Raw genomic sequence first — 19,879 nt, 5'->3', positions numbered from 1 at the left:
AAATAAAACAATCAAGATGAAATTGAAGTGCAGACTTTAAGCTTTAATTCAAGGGGTTGAACAAAAATATAACATACAATGCTTAGGAATTACAACCATTTTTATACACAGTCCACCCATTTCAGGGGCTTAAATGTAATTGGACAAATAAATATAATCATAAATAAAATGTTCAATTTTAATATTTTGTTGAGAATCCTTTGCAGGCAATGACTGCCTTAAGTCTGGAACTCATGGACATCAGCAGAGACTGGGTTTCCTCCTTTGTGCTGCTTTGCCAGGCCTTTACCTCAGCTGGCTTCAGTTGTTATTTGTTTGTGGGTCTTTCTGCCTTTAGTTTTGTCTTCAGCGAGTGAAATGCAGCTCAATCGGATAGAGATCAGGAGATTGACTCGGCCATTGCAGAATATTCCACTTTTTTACCTTCAAAAATGTCTGGGTTGCTTTTGCTGTATGATTTGTGTCATCGTCCATTTGTACTAAGAAGCGCCGTCCAATATACTTTGCTGCATTTGGCTGAATCTGTGCAGACAGTATATCTCTATACGCTTCAGAATTCATCCGGCTGCTTCTGTCTTCTGTCACATCATAAACACCAGTAACCCAGTGCCACTGGAAGCCATGCTCATGCATCACACTGCTCCACCATGTTTCACAGATGATGTTGTATGCTTTGGATCATGAGCGGTTTCAAGCCTTTTCTATACTTTTTTCTTCCCGTCATTCTTATACAGGTTGATATTAATTTCAGCCGTTCAAAGAATGTTTTTCTAGAAGTGGTCTGGCTTTTTTTTTTGCCAAAGTCTAATCTGGCCTTGTTTTTTTGGCAAAATCTAATCTGGCCTTGTTTGCACCTTGTGGTGAACCCTCTGTATTTGCTCTTGTGAAGTCTTCTCTTGATTGTAGACTTTGACAATAACACACCTGCCTCCTGGAGAGTGTTCTTCACTTGGCTAGATGTTGTGAAAGGGTTTTAATTTACCATGAAGAGGATTCTCCAATCATCCACCACTGTTGTCCTCCGTGGACGTCCGGGCCTTTTTATGTTGCTGAGCTCACTAGTGCGTTCTTTTTTCTCAGAATGAACCAAACTGTTGATTTGGCCACTCCTAGTGTTCCTGCTATCTCTCTAATAGATTTGTTCAAAGCAACAGCTTCCAAATTCAAATGGCATACTTATTAGAATCAACTCCAGACCTTTTACCTGCTTAACTGATGTAGAAATAACTAATGAATAGCCCACACCTGTCCATGAAACAGCTTTTGAGTCAATTGTCTAATTACTTATGGTCCCTTAAAAAAGGGGGGAGGCACATATTATAGAGCTGTAATTCCTTAAGCTATACTCCATTTTTGATGAGAATACCCTCAAATTAAAGCGTGTGCACTTTAAGCCCATATTCATTATATAACTATAACTTGAATATATGTTTTGGTCAACAGCTAAAATAATAAAAAGTGTCCCTGCATGTGTCCAGATATATATGGACCTGACTGTATGTTAGACAGAGATCTGCCATCATTAACACAGGGTTTACAATTTTGAGCAATATAACTTTTTTAAACATTGACGTTACCGGGCTATAGGCTACACAAAATGAAGGACACTGAATATCATGTTTTTAGTGATTAAAATTAGTTAAAAAGTGATTTTACTACAATAAGCTGCATTTTTGACACATGCATTAATGCACATGCATTAACTAGCCTAGTTAACTATCGTGCTAAATTCATAATAATACATTTTTAAAACATACTTTTAGTTTTTTTTAGCGTTTTCAGGGGATGTCTTTTGTACTCTTTGAGCTCCGAGTCCAGCTATCAACTATGATTTACATATACGAATCTGTATAATTCTATGATCAAGGTTTTTTTTTTTTTTTAATCCATACATTCATTGTTGTCTCGTGTCGTGTTGCACCTGCTCCGTACCGACAGGGGTCGGTAGATCACTCCTTGATCTGGCAGAGTGATAATAAAGGTCTGGCTCTGCGGTTGCATATTGTTGGACACGGAACTCCGGATGAACGTAGAAACTGGCAGCGAGAGCCGGTTTGACTTTACCTAGACAAGACGAGACGGTGCTTGTTCTCTCACTGAACAGGTTCACTGGCAGTCATGATCATCCCCATAGCGAATAGGTGAAGGTAAGAATAATGTGCTGCATGCGCTGTTGTCAAATCAAGAGCGTCTCATAAACAATTCTGTGACAACGTCGATGGTATAACTAACTTTATTATTACTCTTATAGCTTAGTCCTGATAAATGTTATTCTGAGGGATTGGGTGGATTAGAAACCACACCGGCTGATGACAGTCTCGTTTCATAATGTCAGAAGATATGTGACAGCTCGAGCAAAACACTTCCTCTAGTTGAAGTGCACGTTAAAGGAATATTTTATCTAAAAATGAAAGCTGTCATATTTTTTTCACACTCATGTTGTTTTAAACCTGTATGACTTTCATGGAAAAGATGAATGTCAAGACAGGATGTCAGTCGCAGTCACCATTTACTGTCATTGAATGGAGAAGAGATGCAATGACTGTCAAGCGGTCTTTTTTTTTTAAATGATTATTACCTTTATTGCAATTTTTCCCAATCCGATTAACAGCTTCTTTTGTGTTCCACAGAAGAAAAAACACTCTTTATAAATCCGTATTTACCATGTATGTTTATTTCTCTGTATTTAGAAATGACACAGGAGGTCAAAAGACACCTGATTTGCATTATTGTGGTATCTAGATGTCAGTTGTCTGCCCTGTAGCATTACCCAGGAGTCTTGTCATTGGCAGTATATTTATAAAGAGTCATTTATGCATTGCCTAATTTGTCTTCTCCTCATACATATTTCAGTTAAAACACTTTTTGGGTTACTCCCGTATGGAGAATTGTGTGCTTTTAATGTTGTTGCAACAGTTTTGAAGAGGGCCCTTTCTTATTCCAGCAAGACAGTGCCCCTGTCCACAAAGTGAAATGTGTGGAAGAACTTACCTTCAGGCTCGAATTGACTACACAAGTTGACAAGTCAGCAAGTTTACAGGTTTCACAGATAGTGTATAATCGTAGTGTATGATGGAATTAAGTCCAGTTTGAGGATTTCAGACATGTTTGATATTTTGAGCGGATTTTTGAATACATATTGTAGTGAATGTCATGCATCTAGCAACAAGGTACATATTTCTATGTGAGTTTGTTGTGTTCTGAATGATTTGATAAGTCTGTTACTGTGTGTTTGTTTAGTGTTTGATGCCCAGACTTTCTCTGTTACCATTTAAGTCAGTGTATAATACTTGGTGTTTTAAAATTTGTTCATAATTGAAAAGTCATGTAGTGTATTACAGCTTTTACTGATGCTCTTAGAATTAAGGTCTGTTTTCACTGGAATTACTGGAATTAAAAAAAATACAAATAACTTAATAAAGTAGGATTCCCATAGTCATGGACAACCTTGATTTCCAGGCCTGGAATAGTCATGGGAATGAATGAATTCTTAACCATTATTGAAATAGTCATAGTGAATGTAATTGTTTACTATTTATGCAAGAACGTATTTCTTGGGAGTGTTTTACCTATAAAAGTGTTCTAAAAAATCCTTGAATGACTGAAAAATTCCTGGAAATTCATTGGTCAAAATAAGGTTTTGGGACCCTGTAATCGGTTCATACTTGACCTCGTGACTTTTTTAACATCCTTATTTTTAGCATAAACATTTAAATGTTTCTGTTACAAACAAGCATAGACTGGTTAATCTCAGGTATGACCACTTCAGCAGTCTTTCATGAGGGTGAAAAAAAAACTCTAACCTGGTTTTGTGAATTGTGCTGGACAATACCATTCAAATTGTTTTCAATTGAAAGTTCTTTTTAATGTTGAATTAGGCTAAATCTTGGTTCTTAATGGTTGGAGTTTTTGTCCCTCAGTGTTTGGTCTCTGGCTCTGAGTCTGTGCTGTTTGTCTGAGAGCACAAAGGAAGTGGATTGGGTTTCCTCATCAGTTTACACTCCCTTCAAAGAGGACATCTCAACGTTTACACAGTGTGCATGTGTATATAAGCGTGTCTGTTTGCATGGGGCAAACTAAATACTCTAGTATGTGGGCTAGTAGGCAAAATATTTCAAATCATAAATGCCCAAATTCACATCAGTGTATTGTGTGCTTGTGTAACTGACTGAACTTTGTAAACTGTGGTTTTCCAGAATCAAAGAGCATCTGTGCAATTTACTTTTAGGTATGAGTGAACAGAAAAACATGACATCACACACACACACACACACACACACACACACACAAAAAACAGTGTATGCTACTGTTCAAAAGTTTGGGGTCAGTAAGATGTATTAGTTTATTTATTTGTTTGTTTGTTTATTGGAAAAGAAATTAATACTTTCATTCAGCAAGGATGAATTAAATTAATCAAAAGTGATGGCAAAGACATGTATAATGTTACAAAATATTTATATTTCAGACAATTGTATCTGTTCATCAAAGAGTCCTGAAAAAATGTATCAAGGTTTTCACAAAATATTAAGCAGAACAAGTGTTTTCAAAATTGATAATAGGAAATGTTTATTGAGCAACAAATCAGCATATTAGAATGATTTCTGAAGGATCATGTGACACTGAAGACTGGAGAAATGACTGCTGAAAATTCAGCTTTGTCAGCACAGAAATAAATTGCATTTTAAAATATATTAAAATAGAAAATAATTATTTTTAAATTGTTGTAGTATTTCACAATATTTCTGTTTTACTGTAAATAAATGCATTCTCGGTGAGCATAAGAGACTTACAGACCTCAAATGTTTGAATGGTAGTGTACAGTATGTAAGTTACTGTGTGACCTAATAAAGTTTTTACACAAGTCAGATTACTAACAGTGTCCATTAGATAATCATGCCTCATCCATGGGATGCCGACTTTAAAAGCTTTTGCTCACAGGCCTTTCTCGCTGGAAATGTAAAACAGGACAAAGGAAGGACAAAGGAGTTGCCAACTGACCTCTCAACACATGAATTGTTTGAAACATTAATCATGTTTGTCATAGAGTGTTTCAGGGCTCACTCAAATGTAATCGAGGGCATTGCATTGATACTGATAAATCATTAATATCAATGCTTTGTCTCTGTGAGGTTAATGTTTTACAAGTGTTATCTTGAGTTTTAGAATTATTATCCAGCTGTCACCTGTTTTGTTTACACTAAGTGTAGATTAGCTAGCCGTGTAAACTAGTGCCGATTTTTGCAATTTGACAAACTTGCAACTTGCTTTTACTTTTACAATGGTGACCGTGTCAGAAACTTTCAGAAACAAGGAAACATGAGCCTACTTGAAAGTACTGAGAAGTGAATTTGCATATGACCACTATTATTAAATTTCCTCATTGCACCACCATTGTACTCTACACCAGGGTAATGAGTCTGCAGACAAACGGTTAAATATTAGTAGCTGTTGCTACTTTAGCCATCATGTGAGACCTGTCAGATCTTTTGAGCTTGGAGGACCTGTCAATACTGTAATTGCAAGTCATCTTACTGCTCATGCACAAGCTAAAAAGTGTTGTTACTCTTTGCAGCTTTCTTTAAACCGTACCCTAGATTTAGCCCATGAAATGAGGCTAATGAATGGGCTGCTCTCTGATCTAGCAGTGCTGACTACTTTAGCCTGAAGCCTGTCACACTTTTTTTTTTTTTTACTTTTGTATTATTCCTGCTTTTAGTCATAAACTATACTACAAGACCTAACTGCCAAGCAGTGCACTATTATATGTATTAAATATGTAGTAAAGAAAAGTGATGTAAAGAAACGTGATGCCAATTGAAGAGAGTTGATAGTTAAAGTAATTTTAATTTTAAATTCATGTCTCAACATCAAGCTTTGTGTATTTATCTTTCTGTCTTTTCTATTTTTTATTCTCTAGGGGTGTGTGTGCATGTGGCCACAGGTGGCGCAAGAGGACCATGGAGCCCGATGTCATCCATCTGTACTCTTCCTCTCCGCCTCCACTGGATGAAGCTGGAGAGGAAGAAGAGGAGGATGAGTTTGGTGAGTTCGGGGGTTTCGATGGTGGAGGGGTGTCGTCCAGTTTCAGCCTCTCAGAGCTCGACACGCCCACAACATTCAACCAATCAAACGCACTGGAGGACTCCCCACCTGACCTGTACATCAAATCCGTGCAGAATGTCACTGTATCGGGGAGTGGATGGGATAATGATAAAAAAATGGTAGGAGAAACAATCTGCAGTGTCGAGAAAACAGAGAAGGAATCGTTTGACTTTCTCACAGATGGCGTGACGTCCTCCGACCTACAGATGGAGGTTTCTGTCGAATATGGTCAGAACTCTCCCTCGATAATTCCCGATGTCCAAAACAGCAGCACGGGTGATGGGCACAGCCTCAGTAACGGCTACAGTGAGTCTTGTGCAAATTCAGAGCAGGACATTGCTCTTTCCACCTGCTTACAAAGCACAGACACTGAGGAACACTCTGGACTAGACGTCAACATAGCAGATGTGTTAGACAGAAAGCAGTTAATTAACCAAACGGACAACCTGCCAGACTCGAACAATCAGCCATTGCATAAAGAAGAATCTGAACCTGGAGAGATGGAAACGAGACTGGAGTTATCTGGTGACTCCCAGTCATTTACTTCTAGTAGAGATGCACAGGAGGCTGAAGGTGAGCAGGTTCAAATGGAGAACTTTGTTGTTTGTGGTGACGCAGACTGTCTAGACAGGTCGGCGGACTCTGTTGACATAGCCGAAACAGAGACGGACCCCTCAGTGGATGTGGATCTAATCTCTGACACACAGCTGAGCGGAGACACAAGGGAAATTCATGGATCATCTGTAAAGGCAGAGGTGGAAGTAAATCAGGAGGTTGAGACAAACATAGACCCCACAGCTGATGAGGATTTTGGAGATTTCAGAGATGCAACTCAGGGTTTTGCAGACTTCAGCCGAACTGAATCTATAACCCAGGACGGATTTCCTGAATTTGTCACAGCGATGTCCAGGTGCTCCACGGATGATGAGTTTGGTGACACGGACACCCTGGAGGACTTCAAGGATGATAATGAGCTGGCTGAGGAAACAGCGGACGATGAAGTAACTTTTTGTTCTGAGTTGCCTCCAAGTGACAGTTTTGCCAACTTTAGTTCAGCTCCGTTTGGAGGTGTGGTGGTGGGAGAGGAGGACAACTGGGCTGCATTTGGACCACCTGAAGTCACTGAAGAGGGTCAGGGTTCATGGGCCACATTTGGGGATGAACAGAGTACTTACCTGGGTAAAGAAGAACAAGATGTTGAGACTTCAGAAGCACCCTCTAGTGACGACCTCCAGAGTAGCACTGTGAGTTGTTAGATGTTAATCACAGTGACATACTTTTGTTAAAATGAATTGCAGTCCATTAATGAATTTTAGTCTAACTAAAATCAAACATTTAAAGAGTATGTAAGAAGTTTAGATGAACTGCAACCTGTGTTTTGTGTCTCTCTTAAGGCTGATTTCAGCTGTAAAACACAGCATCTCTTCAGAACTGCCTTTCCTTCAGACATCCCTCCTGAGGTCAGCAGGGTCACTGAGGTCTTGCCCCTCCACAAATTCCTACAGGCTCAGGATCCTCAGGAGCAAAGGGATCCAAGCAGCTCTTTTGCACAGGAGTAAGAGTCTCATCTTGGCTACAAGCCTCTCAACAATCAAGATTCACAGGCTTAGTTTGCTTTTAATTGCAATTGTAGTTCAATTCAATTGACTTTATATCTCACAATTGTGACTTTGTTGTAATTGCAACTTCACATCTCACAGTGTGGCTTTCTTTCTTAATTTAAACTTTATTTCACAATTACCTGCTATATTTTTTAACCTGAGGCAACTTCCATGAATAAGCTAATGTTTAAATATATCCTTTGTGTTTAGTTTGCCTATAGTTTCATAGAAAGACCTCAGGGTTATGAAGGTCTTGGTTCTCTTATTATTGGTGCAGGAATGCATTGGCCATGTGGTGCCACCTTCAGGACATCCACGGCACTCATGGCCTTAAGTACAAGTGGGCTGGTTCCCATAGCAACAGAATACTTCTGGATTGCCTAGGAATCAGGAATATTGTAAGTTCTTTAAAGTACATACTGCACAGACATGCGGTATTGTTAAGCCTGGAATACACTACACTATTTTCCCCCCGATTTCCCACCGAAATACATTCTGAAGAAGTCGACGTTAGTTGCTGAAAGTCAAAGCCAGTCTGCAGGTTTGAGTTGACAGATTCCATAGAAAATCGCATTGTGTATGATGGTAACAGACTCTGATTTGTTTTGCTTCAGACTTGAAATACATCCAGTCGCAGGATATTAAACATGTTTGATATTTTCAGCCGATTTTAGAACACTTATTGTTTTCAATTGTTAATCGTCTCCTAGCAACAAGGCGCACGTTTCTGCGTGAGTTTGTTGTGATCAGAGTCTGCTAGTGTATCATCCTCAGTCGTGTAGTGTATGATGGCCAGTTTTCCTCTGTCACTATTTACAAAGTTGGTAAGTGTATGATGCCTAGTGTTTTAAAAATCGGTTCAGATTAAAAGTCGTGTAGTGTATTCCAGCTTTTAATTCCAGCTTGTTCTTCTCTAATGTGAAGTATATTGCTAGTTAGTGTACACTAGTAAACAGACAGTCAAAGGATTTAGAGTTTTTGACTAAAGAGATTTGACTTTTTTTTTCACCATCTTCTTATTCCTCTCGTAGTTGTTCACTGGAGATAAGAAGCAGCCAGTGATCGTGCCTATGTTTGCTGCTGGACTGGTGAGTAAAGTCCTAAACCCCCCAAAAAACATACACTGCCATTTATAGCAGGACTTTTTTTTTTTTTTACAATAAAATATATATTTTATTATGGGGGTTTTTTCACCAAACATCTGTCCCTTCTTCTTAGGGAATGCTGGAACCCACCAAAGAGTCTCAAAAATCTCCAGCACTTTCCCTTTCTGCTCCTGTGGAGAGTGGAGATATTCTATGCACTCAGGTGAAAAGTGCAGAAATGCACATAGATATATGAATACAGATGTATTAGTGATCTAATCTTCAGTCTTTAGATTTTCTGTATTTTTTCATATTCTCTTACTCTTATGTTGATTGAAATAGTACTTTGAATGCTTGCTAACTCCATGTGTTGTCCTGCAGGTGGCGCCCTCTTTGGCCATTAGTGTTGACGGTATGTTTTTTCGCCGTGCCTCCTTCTCTAGAGTTCAAGAAAAAGCCACTCGTCACTCACGGCAGAAATCCTACTCCTGATGCTGCCTCGCTTACTCCTGTCTGAGCACTTCCTTCCTCTCTCACAACACACTTTTCTTCTCTCCATTTTTCAAACTTCCTGTTCCTTCACAATTCACACACCACTTAGCAAAGTTTCTTTCCTGGTACTTGTTTTATCAGTGTTGATTTAAAACAACACCAAACTAGCATTAGCAGAACAATTTGAGAAGTAGCCATCAAAATCTTGTTTATTATCCAAAGAATGGGAAACTTTTTCTTGAAACACTATTTAGTCAGCAAAGATATAAATTCATTAATCTCAGTTTCCTTTTTAAATGTTAATTTATGTTTATATCTATATAAATATACCTTTTATCTATATACCTCTCTCCCCTCTTGTTCACTGTTAAAGTCCAGACTCATGCTGGCTACACACAGAGGCTGAAATATACTACCTCAGACTATAAGTATGCAGCTTCGACTGTGATTTATTACCTTGCCATTATATGCAAGACTTGAGATAAAGAGAACTATACCCATTATCAAGTATGTTCTCAGCTGTGTTGTAAAAAAAATACAACCAAATTGGTCCCTGTGCACCAGCTTCTGTCTCAGGTTTGACTAAAAAAGAGATTGCAAATCTTTTTTGGAATAGCTGATCTTATTGCTGGTGCTTACTTGAAGCCATTGTACAGCTTGGCTGAAATTAAAGGGGAAACACCACCACATTTTACATATAGATGCTACAACACATTGAGATACTATTTTAAAATTGTGAAGGTGTAATTAGGTGGTCATTTCTGTAACACAGTCTATGTAAATGTGTAAATCTGCTTTCATTCAGATAAAAGCAACACAGTTTTTCCTTGCTGTCTCAAAACACACTGTGACCAGCAGTGAAACATTTGTTAATGCAATTTTTTGACCAACTTACCTTGCATACTGTGATTTCCCGCTTTTGCTTGATCTTAAGCGAATGTTCTGGGTTCAATACAAGTTCAAACAAGAACATTTGCTTCATAATGTTGATTACCACAGAAAACTATTTTGACTTCTCTTCTTTTTCCTAGTTAATTTTTGCTAAAAAAAAAAAAAAGTTTACAGTTTGTTATGGCTGTATTTTTTTTAACATTGTGTATTTTAAGACTTTCTCCCAGTGCAATTGCCTTGATATTTTGCTTTTTTATTGAGGGATAAGTCAATTATTTTTAGTGATAATCAGAATTATGCCACAAATGCTGTCAAGATTAAGTGATGAAATCCAGAATATTCCTTTAACCAAAATTATCTACCTTAATCTCTTTTTCTGGATAGTATTTTTCTTTCCAGTTTTGTTGCACCAAATTGTTATTAAACATGTCAATAAATATATGATACTACAGTATTCTGTTCATCGCTTGCTTTTCTATCTTTTCTTATTCTCTTTATTTTTTCTTGCCCTGTCACTCCTAATACAAATTCCCTGGTGCTGATCTGCCTTTTCTCTACATGCTTCTTATACATGTACACTACCATTCAAAAGTTTGGGGTCAGTAAGTTTTATTATTATTATTATTTAAAGAAAATGCACACAATTAAAAGTAACTTTCTATTTTAAAATATTTTAAAATGTAATTTATTTCTGTGGCAAAGCTGAATTTTCAGCAGCCATTACTCCAGTCTTCAGTGTCACATTATCCTTCAGAAATCATTATATTATGCTGATTTGGTGTTCAACCATCCTTTCCTATTATTATCATCAATGCTTAAAACAGCTCCACATTTTTGTGGAAACCATGATAATTGTTTTTTTCAGGATACTTTGATAAATAGAAAGTTCAATGGCCTTTATTTAAAATAGAAATCCTTTGTAACAATGTATAAGTCTTTACTGTCTCTTTTGATCAATTTAATGCATCCTTGCTGAATAAAATAATTAATAAAAAAAAAACTTACTGAAGCTTTGAATGGTAGTGTATTTAATACTGTTAATATATTGTGGGTATGTTTAACTACTAACAACATACTAACCCTCCATGTCCTGCTATCATTGCTGCGGCTCTCATGTGAAGCACAAGATGGGGGAATATCAGAGCTAAATTTGGACTATTTTGGCCCTGTGGATGAATGTAGCTCAGATAGTGAAACTGACACCCCACTACCAGGTTAGAACAGAAAGGGTTTGTCGCAGAAAAGTGAGTGGTTTGTTTTGAAACCTTTGTTTCTTCCTTTTCCCTTGTGTCTGTGATTTCAAAACCAGTCTTTAGAGAAGCTTGTCATCTTTAGCATTTGTTCGTAGTCTAGTGTTCTGTCCCTGGTTTCCTCTCTCTGGACTTACTTACAGTATCTTCCTCTGTGAGTATCTCTTTTTTTTCTTCCTTCCTTCTGGGAAATGATCTTAAAGTTTTACTAGGCAAGTGAGAGTCTTGCATGACCTTTATACTTCATTTAAGGTTTTTCTACAGTGTTTCTGAGATCCTGTTTACATAGTTTCACTGTCTTTACTGTCATCATGATGAACTATAAGTTTTAAGCATGACAAAGAAATGAAAACAACGAGTCTGCATATTTGTGTATCTTTTAATTTTTATTTCTGTTTATTTAGGTGTTGATCCAGAGATATATGAACTGACTACAGCTAAAATTGAGAACAACGCCACTGGTCGCTACATTGCAGATGCATTTACAAAACTCATGGAGTCTATGGAGAAAACCAGAACAACAGCCAGGTTAGACATGTGCACACACTTTTAACATGCATTAACATGTTGAGCACAACTACATGGCTACTTTACAGCTAGGGAGGTTTAGAAAGGTCAAAATAGGGTGCAACTCTGCTGTAATTACTGAGAAAATGCTAATTCTTTCTGTCTGTTTGACAGGAAGCCAGAAAAAGATGAAAAGATGAGCAAAGAAGCAGCAAAGGTCATCTCTCTTCTCCCTGACCTATCCTTCATGCAGGCCAGGGTTCTAATGTTCCCCTCCATCCTAACTCCAGCAGCCAATCACATATAACCGAACACGGCATCAGCCAATCAATCACCTTACAGCCTCATCATTCACTGGTTTTATAGACGGCTACAAAAACAATTAAAGTCACCGTTTCTTCCATATTTAATATAACAATTTAATCTTTTAAAAGCTGCCTAGTGCCTATTTCTTCACTTCCTCAGTTGTTAAATGTTTTTAACTGGATTAAATCATCCAGCTATATGTGAAAACGTCCCTGATGATTTTTCTTTAGCAGTAAAAATACTTTATCTGGTATACACACAGTATTTAGAACAGTACCTATTATCTGATACATGACTTATTTTTTATGGTTTTATTTTTGAGTGCTGTTTGTGAAAATTTGAGTTGTTTTAAATGACACTTCTCGCTCAATGCGGTGAAATGCAGAATTGCACGTTTTACTACTTGAAACCAGAGTCTGTAAATAAAAACTGACCCCTGGTTGCTATATAAATATATATGTTTTAGTATGTTAGTATTGTTTTAAATGTCATTCAGTTCAGTGCTTCCTTTAACTGATTTGTAACTACCAGTTTTTTGGCTGTTGTTCACCTTTATCTTCTAACCATCCTTTTCTTTTTACTTCCAATAGTTGTTTTATTTATTTGTTTTACCACAACTGACAAGCACACAAGAAAAGACTATATTATAATGCAGTTTTGATAAGGGAGATTTTAATAAGGGAGCTGCATCTTTTTGCATGCCTGCTTTTGTACTTGTTTGTTGTTGTTTGTTTTATTAATGTCTTGTCACTGTATTATTTTAAGGTGAAGCTTTTGCACAATCTGATATACTATGAATATGACAGCAGTGCTATGAAGTCTTCAAGAAAAGATGGTTTGTAGCTACTGGTCCTGTGGGGGAAAAAATGTATAAAGGAAGTTGTGTCTTTGTCTTATGTTTTAAATTGTATTTTAAAGTTTAACAATAATAAAAAGGCACAGAAATTAGTATTATTTCGTTTTGGATGGTTATCAGCATTTAAGATCTCCTCACATACTGTTTGTGTCTGAAACGTCTAGCTTCTCTGGTGATTTGTCTATCGAGGAGGGAGCTGCTGTTTTCTGTTCTTTTCTCCTGTTTGTTCACATTAGTGCTACTAGCTATATCAGTTTAATCTTTAAATATGTGTGACTTTTGTTTTCACCTCTCTCCCATACGTGTTATGCGTATCTATATTTGATGCAAATAAACATGTTTCTACTCCAGAGAGGTTTTCTCTCCCAGAGGGAAACGACCAAAGATTGTTGCGCAGCTACACTAATCACAGCGGTCTGAGTAAGAGACGCTCCACTGGTGAAAAGACGCACAAGTGATCAGAATGCTATGTAATGCTGTTTAAACGTGGCCCTTGAGCGTTTATAACTTGCAGTTAAACTCTGATCTGGAGCAGAATGAGTTAAACGGCTCATCTGCGCGCACTGAGCCGAGCGCCGCTCCTCTCCGGCAGCATCCTGATCGCCGGCACGGTAATCATGTCCGGTAATGGAACCGAGGAACCGCTTGACGACAGCACGGAGATGGAGCAAAAAGTGAGTTATTGTGTTTATTCTTCATTTTTATGTTTACATTTTATGTAACTGAGCCTGCATGAGTGGATACGACACGTGCCAATGTGTAAACGATGTAATGTACAATATGTTGTGATGCCGGTGTCTTTTTGAGACTTGAATCCTATGGAAATCAGTCATAAACTGATTTTTGACAGGCGTTCGTGCATGTTTGTTACGTTTATATAGATGCGGAGCATAGAAGACGGATTGGTCTACTGCTGCAGTGTCTCCCCATGACGCAGAAGCGGAATGTAACTAGAAATGACCGAGCGAATTGTTCTTTTGAGTCGGATCTTTTAATTGAATCGTCTGAACTAGTTTAAAAAGACGGTGAAATTAAAGCAGAAACGACAGCTTATCATTGCAGATAAGAAACACGGTTATAGCATTTTATGATAACGAATAAAAAGTTAACCTATTTCAACGAGGAGGTGTAAATCAATTTTAATATTGCTATATTTTAAATGCAGATTACATTAGGTTCAAATTGACATATTTTATGCGCTGAATCATGGCTGCAACAAATTCTGGAACACATGAAACTAAAGCAAAAGCCCGTACAATTAAAAAGTAATAAACGGCTATTTGTGCCTATATATAGTAAATATATATATTATGACATTATTGGGGCTATTAAGAACGTCTAAATTTGCCACACGGTGACGTAATTGCGGCAGGACGTAAAATAATTTCTGAATCAGGTTTTGAGCCAGTTATTTAAACGGACTGTTCAAAAGAACCGATTCGCGAAAATGAATCAGACTCCACTGAGAAGAAGAGAACGATTTCAACAAACCGCTTGAATTAGGAAAACACTTTGTTGTAATTGTAAGTTGTTAACACTCAGGGATTTCTGTCTTTAAGGTGTTTGTTGCTTGTGTCTGTAGAAATGCAGCATGCAGACATCGTTATTTTCCCCCTGTATTTCGATCATAGACTGTCCTTTGCTGTACCACTTTTGCTATGATTGCTATGGCTATTTGAGCGACTTCTCAACTGCCCAATCACAGTCTGCTTCTGTATAGCGTCTCGGAATCGGATTGGTTAGTGAGGGGAGACAGACCGCTCAGGAGGCGGGGCTTGTCGGTAAACTAGTAGAAGAGACAAATAACACGCGCAGCTACTGTCAGCCTGTGGCCGGCGGCTATAAGCGCTGCGCATCGCTGCATCTGTCATGAAATAACGCTGCGACAAAAGAGAAGTGTTTCACAACCGGACAGCAGGACTGTTCATTTAATCGACGTGATTTTCCTTCAAGGATTGTAAAGCTTGGTATAAAAACTATTTTTCTTTCTAAAGTTTGTATAGATAGGTTTTTAACCGTTTAAACAGCTGTGCAGGATGTAGGCTATAGACGCTCATTTGAACTTATTTCATCTTATGGTATCTTGTGCTTTGTAAACTGTTGTATTTTATCTTTAAAATTGAATTTATTCGATAAATTATTATCAAAGAATTGACGGTCGCATGTAAATAGCCAAGTAGTTGGAAAGTTTGTCTGAAGGACCCAAACAGCTCGTGAAGCTCCTGTCAGGTGCAGTGACAGGGAGGCGCTTCCTCCGATACAATGAAGAAATAGAAAACCAAACCAGTTCAGCTGCTCAAAATTGCTGTTGTAACGAAATTGTCAGCTGATTTCCACGTTGTCTCCATCCGACCGGTTCGTGTATAGACAGTTTTCTTTTCACATCAGGACCTTAAATCTCAGAGTGCGGTTTAAAGTATACACGCATAGGTTGATGACAAATAAAAATGTCCAAAATGTTCTCAGAAATGTAATCTTTTAGACTAAATACTAAATAAAAAGTTCTACTAATATTTTATTTATTGACCCTAAAATGTAAAGTATTAAGTACTAAGAAACTTAATTGAAAACTTTACTTAAATAAGTGCACATTTTGGTTTTGTCACACTGATGTTGATGTAGCTGACAAGATATAAAATATATGTAATATTATATTATAAAATATTAAATAATATTTTAAATAAATAAATAATATATGATGCCAAACTACAGCCTTTTATTAAAAAGACTATTCTTATTTTTTATAGTCTCCAGATACCACAAAACATTTTTGACAAAAATATTACAATTATTTTAATTTGGAAACTGGAAACATGTTCTTACTATCAGTATATTCAAGTAATTTTTAAATGCATTTCTTGATGTATTTTTTAATAAATTTATGATGATAATAAAACGCCAATTAGCATTGATTAGCGATCAGATATGCCCAGATCTTCGTCATCAGTCTTCCTTTCTCCAGGACGGCCTTAACACAAGAATTAGAGACCTTGATAGTGTTTTTTTGTGTTTTGTGATGAAACATTTGGGATTAAGTGTGCAGAGATTGAGTGAGTGAGAGAAAGAGATTCTGTGTAAAGAAAGAGAGATTACAGTTCAGATGACCCAGTTTGCTCCATCGGTAATTGGTTACAGAATCTGAGCTGTTGCTAAGAAACCAATATAAGGATCACAAAAGAGGCATCATATTTTGTTTCATGTTAACAATGTAAGTCATGTAGTGTATGATGTTGTTATAGACAACACAACAAAGACATTTCCTTTGCAGTATTTGTTTGTAGCTAATGTAATGTCTTCTGTTTCATTTTTGTTTCTTTACATTTTTAAAGCTGATTTGGATCCTTGTATTTTTTTTCTACTTTGGTCAAAATATTTATTTTGAGCTGATTTCAGTTTCTTTATTTGTAGAGCTTGGAGAGCGGTACAATGAAGACTGACTTGGAGGCTGGGAATTGCAGCACTGCAATCCACTGTCGAGATGTGTGTCGTTCATATGGGAAACTTAAAGTCCTCAACAATCTCAACCTGACAGTGCCTCAGGGCCAAATGTGAGTCCACTATTTTGGCTTTCTAAATATGTTTTGAATATGTTATCTGGTTACACCAATCTTGAATGTTCACTTTAAGCAAGAAAACATGCCCAAATGCTGACCTGATGTTCATGTGACATGTCACGCACATGCATGCATATATCTTCCCCACCTCATCCCTTAGATGTTCTGCACAAGTAGCACAACAAACCTCTAAAATACTCTATACTGAGGCACTGAAGAATCTAACACCTGGCCTTTGACCAGTGAATGTGATGTTGTGATGCTACTGCAGTGCACAATTCACTGACTTTTACATCAACTTGGGTCTGACTATCTGTCCTCTTATCACCTGTTTGTGATCTGATAAGTCTTATCAGAACGATATTTTTAAATATTGTGCAAATGTCTTTGTTTCTTTTTTCTAAAATAATGTTTAGTTTCTGGATGTGCAGAAGTGGATCAGATTATGTTTGTTAGACTGCAGTTTTCCTGAAAGTCTGTTCAAAGCATTGTGACCAGCTTATCCCGACAGTAGTTGGAATAAGATTTTAGAGGAAAGAAATAGGGTTTGAGCCACTTTTAACTGCATAACAGCTCTCTTATTTTGATGATGAGTGTATTGAAAAGCATTTAGTAACTCTTTTGCTGTTCTCAACTTGATTTCTGTGTCTTAGTTAACATTTCTCACTTCCTATTTCTAATTCCTCTCACAGACATCTAAATCCACCCACATGTCATTTGATAATTGTTTTGTCTGCATTTTAGTTGCTTGTTTAGAACTTTACACGTTAAAAGGTTTGGGGTCTCTAACATGTTTTTGAAAGATGTCTCTTGTGCTTACAAAGGCTGCATTTATTTAATCAAAAATACAATAAACACAGTAATACTATAAAACAACCATTTTCTATTTTAATATATTTAAAGTGTAATTTATTCCTGATGGCAAAGCTGAATCTTCAGTAGTCATTACTCCAGTCTTCCAGTACTCCAGAAATTATTTTAATATGCTGATTTGATGCTCAAGAAATATTTTTGATCAATATCAATATCAATGAGCTTCTGAAAATGTTTGTGAAAGCCATGATACTTTTTACTAGGTTTTTTGAATGGGTAAAATGAACAGCATTTAGTTTGAATAGAAATATTTTTATGTGTCTTTACTGTCACTTTTGATTAATTTGAATTTAAATATGAAAATTGAAATTCTGAATTTAAAAAGGATTAGAATTACTCATTGTACTCGATGGGCTTTGGAGGATTGACTGGATCTTTGATTATGTTTGTTTCCTGTTCTTAGTTATGGGCTGCTAGGGCCAAGTGGCTGTGGGAAGACTACGTTGTTGAAATGCATTGTGGGAACTCTAAAGATCTCACATGGTCATATCACAGTGCTGGGGAAACCACCTGCTTTCCCAGGACATGAAGTGCCAGGAAGGATGGTGGGATACATGCCACAGGTGAGAGATTATTAGAGACTGGTGTTTACCCACAAAGCCTATAGTGTATAATTAATCCGATAATTGAATCCTCTTGAGTTTCATATATTTTCCTCTTTCTTTTTTCATTCTGTCTGCCTTCAGGATATAGCTCTGTACAATGAGTTCACTATCAGTAACACACTATGGTTTTACGGTCGAATTCATGGCCTTTCATCTAAAGAAACAGAAGCCAGGATGAATTTCCTCATTGACTTCCTAGACCTGCCACAGAAAAACAGCCTCGTGAGAAATCTCAGGTAGAATGACGTTTCATTTAATTCATGTTTGTTTGTTTTTTAAACAGTCATTGCAGTGGGTTTTTTTCAAAGGTATAGTTTACCTAGAAATTAAAACTCTGTCATCATTTCTTCACCCTTACGCCGTTCCAAACCATGTGAGTATTCCAGAGTGTTACAATAGCTATTTGTGAGAAACAGACAGAAATTTAATTTTTGTGTTTCACTGAAGAAAGGAAATCGTATTTTGGAGGTTTGGAACGAAAGGCATGAAACAAAATGAGGCTGAGTAAATGATGACAGAATTCTGAAAGAGACAGAGAGGAGGATAAAACAAAAGGAGGCATCATGTGTGACCCAGTTTTCTTTGTAGACTCTTCTGACAGCAGCGTTCTCATCAGAGCTTCCCTAATGACATCATGCATTCAAAACATTTGGGAAAACCTGTGTCCGTTTATCTGGCCGCTCTGCTCTGAAAGTTCTCACACTTCCTCTATAGGGGCCTTAGGGGTCAAATGGTCATGTGATTACAGTGGGTTTTATATGGACTGCTGAGGGAATCTAAAAGATCTGTTTAATGATTAATTGACAACGATCATTGACATGATTTGTTTGCTATCTGACATAGAGGTCATATTGGCAGATGAAGTGACAGATTCCCAAGTGCTATTTATGACTGTTGTGTGTGCACTGTTTGTAGGAAATAAGGTTTATTATTTGTATTAATATGATGATTATTATTATTATTTTATAATGAAACAAAGTGCCTGTCTACACAGAGGAGATTGTCTTTCTCTAAGGCCAAGGAATGTGAATCATTTTATTTCTGTGCAGAAAGGCATCTTGTGTCCTGCTGTCCTCTAGATGTAGTCTGTCTGGTTTTGTTTTTACAGTGACGAGCTGGCTCTAGGCAGGGCTCATCCATCTGAAAAGTAAGACAATGGCCCTGAAGGTCTTAAAGATCACACTAGTTTGTTAAGGTCAATTTCTCTTTGACAGGTTGGGTTAGTTAAGTTAGCTTAGGTTAGTGGATTTGTGGTAAGTCTTGAGATACCTTGTGATTCTCTAATGATCATTTGATTCATTTAAAGGGGTCATATGATGCTATTTTCAATTTTTCCTTTCTCTTTGGAGTGTTACAAGCTCTTGGTTCATAAAGAAGATCTGTAAAGTTGCAAAGACTAAAGTCTCAAATCCAAAGAGATATTCTTTATAAAAGTTAAGAGTCAGCCACACCTACCTAAAACGACTCGTTCTAACACGCCACCACATATCTACATTATTATGTGGGAAGATTTGCATAATGCCGCCCAAATGTTCACGCAAAGAAAGAAGGCGTAACTTTTATTCTAGCTGTAGTATTGTTGCCGCCGCCGCCATGTTGTGGATATGCTGTGTGATTCGTTGTGAAAGCGAAACTACTTTGTTTGGCCTTCCAAAAGAGGACGATATAAGCTTTGTCATGCCTAGAGCTGATCCGTGCTGGTTGCTGAGGAAATAATACAACTTTGCATTGTCGATCGCCGGATCGGCTTTCACCGT

The 19,879-nt window shown here is 37.2% G+C and overlaps 2 protein-coding genes across 3 annotated transcripts in view; both read left to right on the top strand.

Annotated features, from left to right (window-relative positions):
• Positions 1 to 1,982: 1,982 nt before the first annotated feature.
• On the top strand, positions 1,983 to 13,091 carry aftphb (aftiphilin b). 2 transcript variants are annotated; one of them, XM_016463664.1, is made up of 9 exons: positions 1,983 to 2,147; positions 5,918 to 7,346; positions 7,497 to 7,630; positions 7,981 to 8,101; positions 8,735 to 8,791; positions 8,922 to 9,011; positions 9,170 to 9,200; positions 11,826 to 11,949; positions 12,103 to 13,091. In XM_016463664.1, the coding sequence occupies exons 2-9, from the start codon at positions 5,958 to 5,960 to the stop codon at positions 12,233 to 12,235; spliced, it is 2,079 nt and encodes a 692-aa protein (XP_016319150.1). In that variant the 5' UTR covers positions 1,983 to 2,147; positions 5,918 to 5,957; the 3' UTR covers positions 12,236 to 13,091. The 2 variants fall into 2 exon arrangements, with proteins under 2 accessions (XP_016319150.1, XP_016319149.1); XM_016463663.1 differs by having other exon boundaries at positions 7,497 to 7,657.
• A 452-nt stretch (positions 13,092 to 13,543) lies between these two features.
• Positions 13,544 to 19,879, top strand: part of LOC107670885 (ABC transporter G family member 23-like) — a 27,253-nt gene continuing 20,917 nt past the window's right edge. Inside the window, exons 1-4 of the mRNA XM_016463686.1 lie at positions 13,544 to 13,764; positions 16,499 to 16,638; positions 17,921 to 18,080; positions 18,204 to 18,358. Coding sequence (XP_016319172.1) covers positions 13,708 to 13,764; positions 16,499 to 16,638; positions 17,921 to 18,080; positions 18,204 to 18,358 — 512 coding nt within the window. The 5' untranslated portion in view covers positions 13,544 to 13,707. The remainder of the gene's footprint in view (positions 13,765 to 16,498; positions 16,639 to 17,920; positions 18,081 to 18,203; positions 18,359 to 19,879) is intronic.

This window comes from Sinocyclocheilus anshuiensis, unplaced genomic scaffold, assembly GCF_001515605.1.
Source record: "Sinocyclocheilus anshuiensis isolate Anshui unplaced genomic scaffold, SAMN03320099.WGS_v1.1 scaffold784, whole genome shotgun sequence".
Taxonomy (NCBI): domain Eukaryota; kingdom Metazoa; phylum Chordata; class Actinopteri; order Cypriniformes; family Cyprinidae; genus Sinocyclocheilus; species Sinocyclocheilus anshuiensis.
Note: the sequence above shows the minus strand (reverse complement) of the source record. Positions and strands in the feature narration are given on the sequence as shown.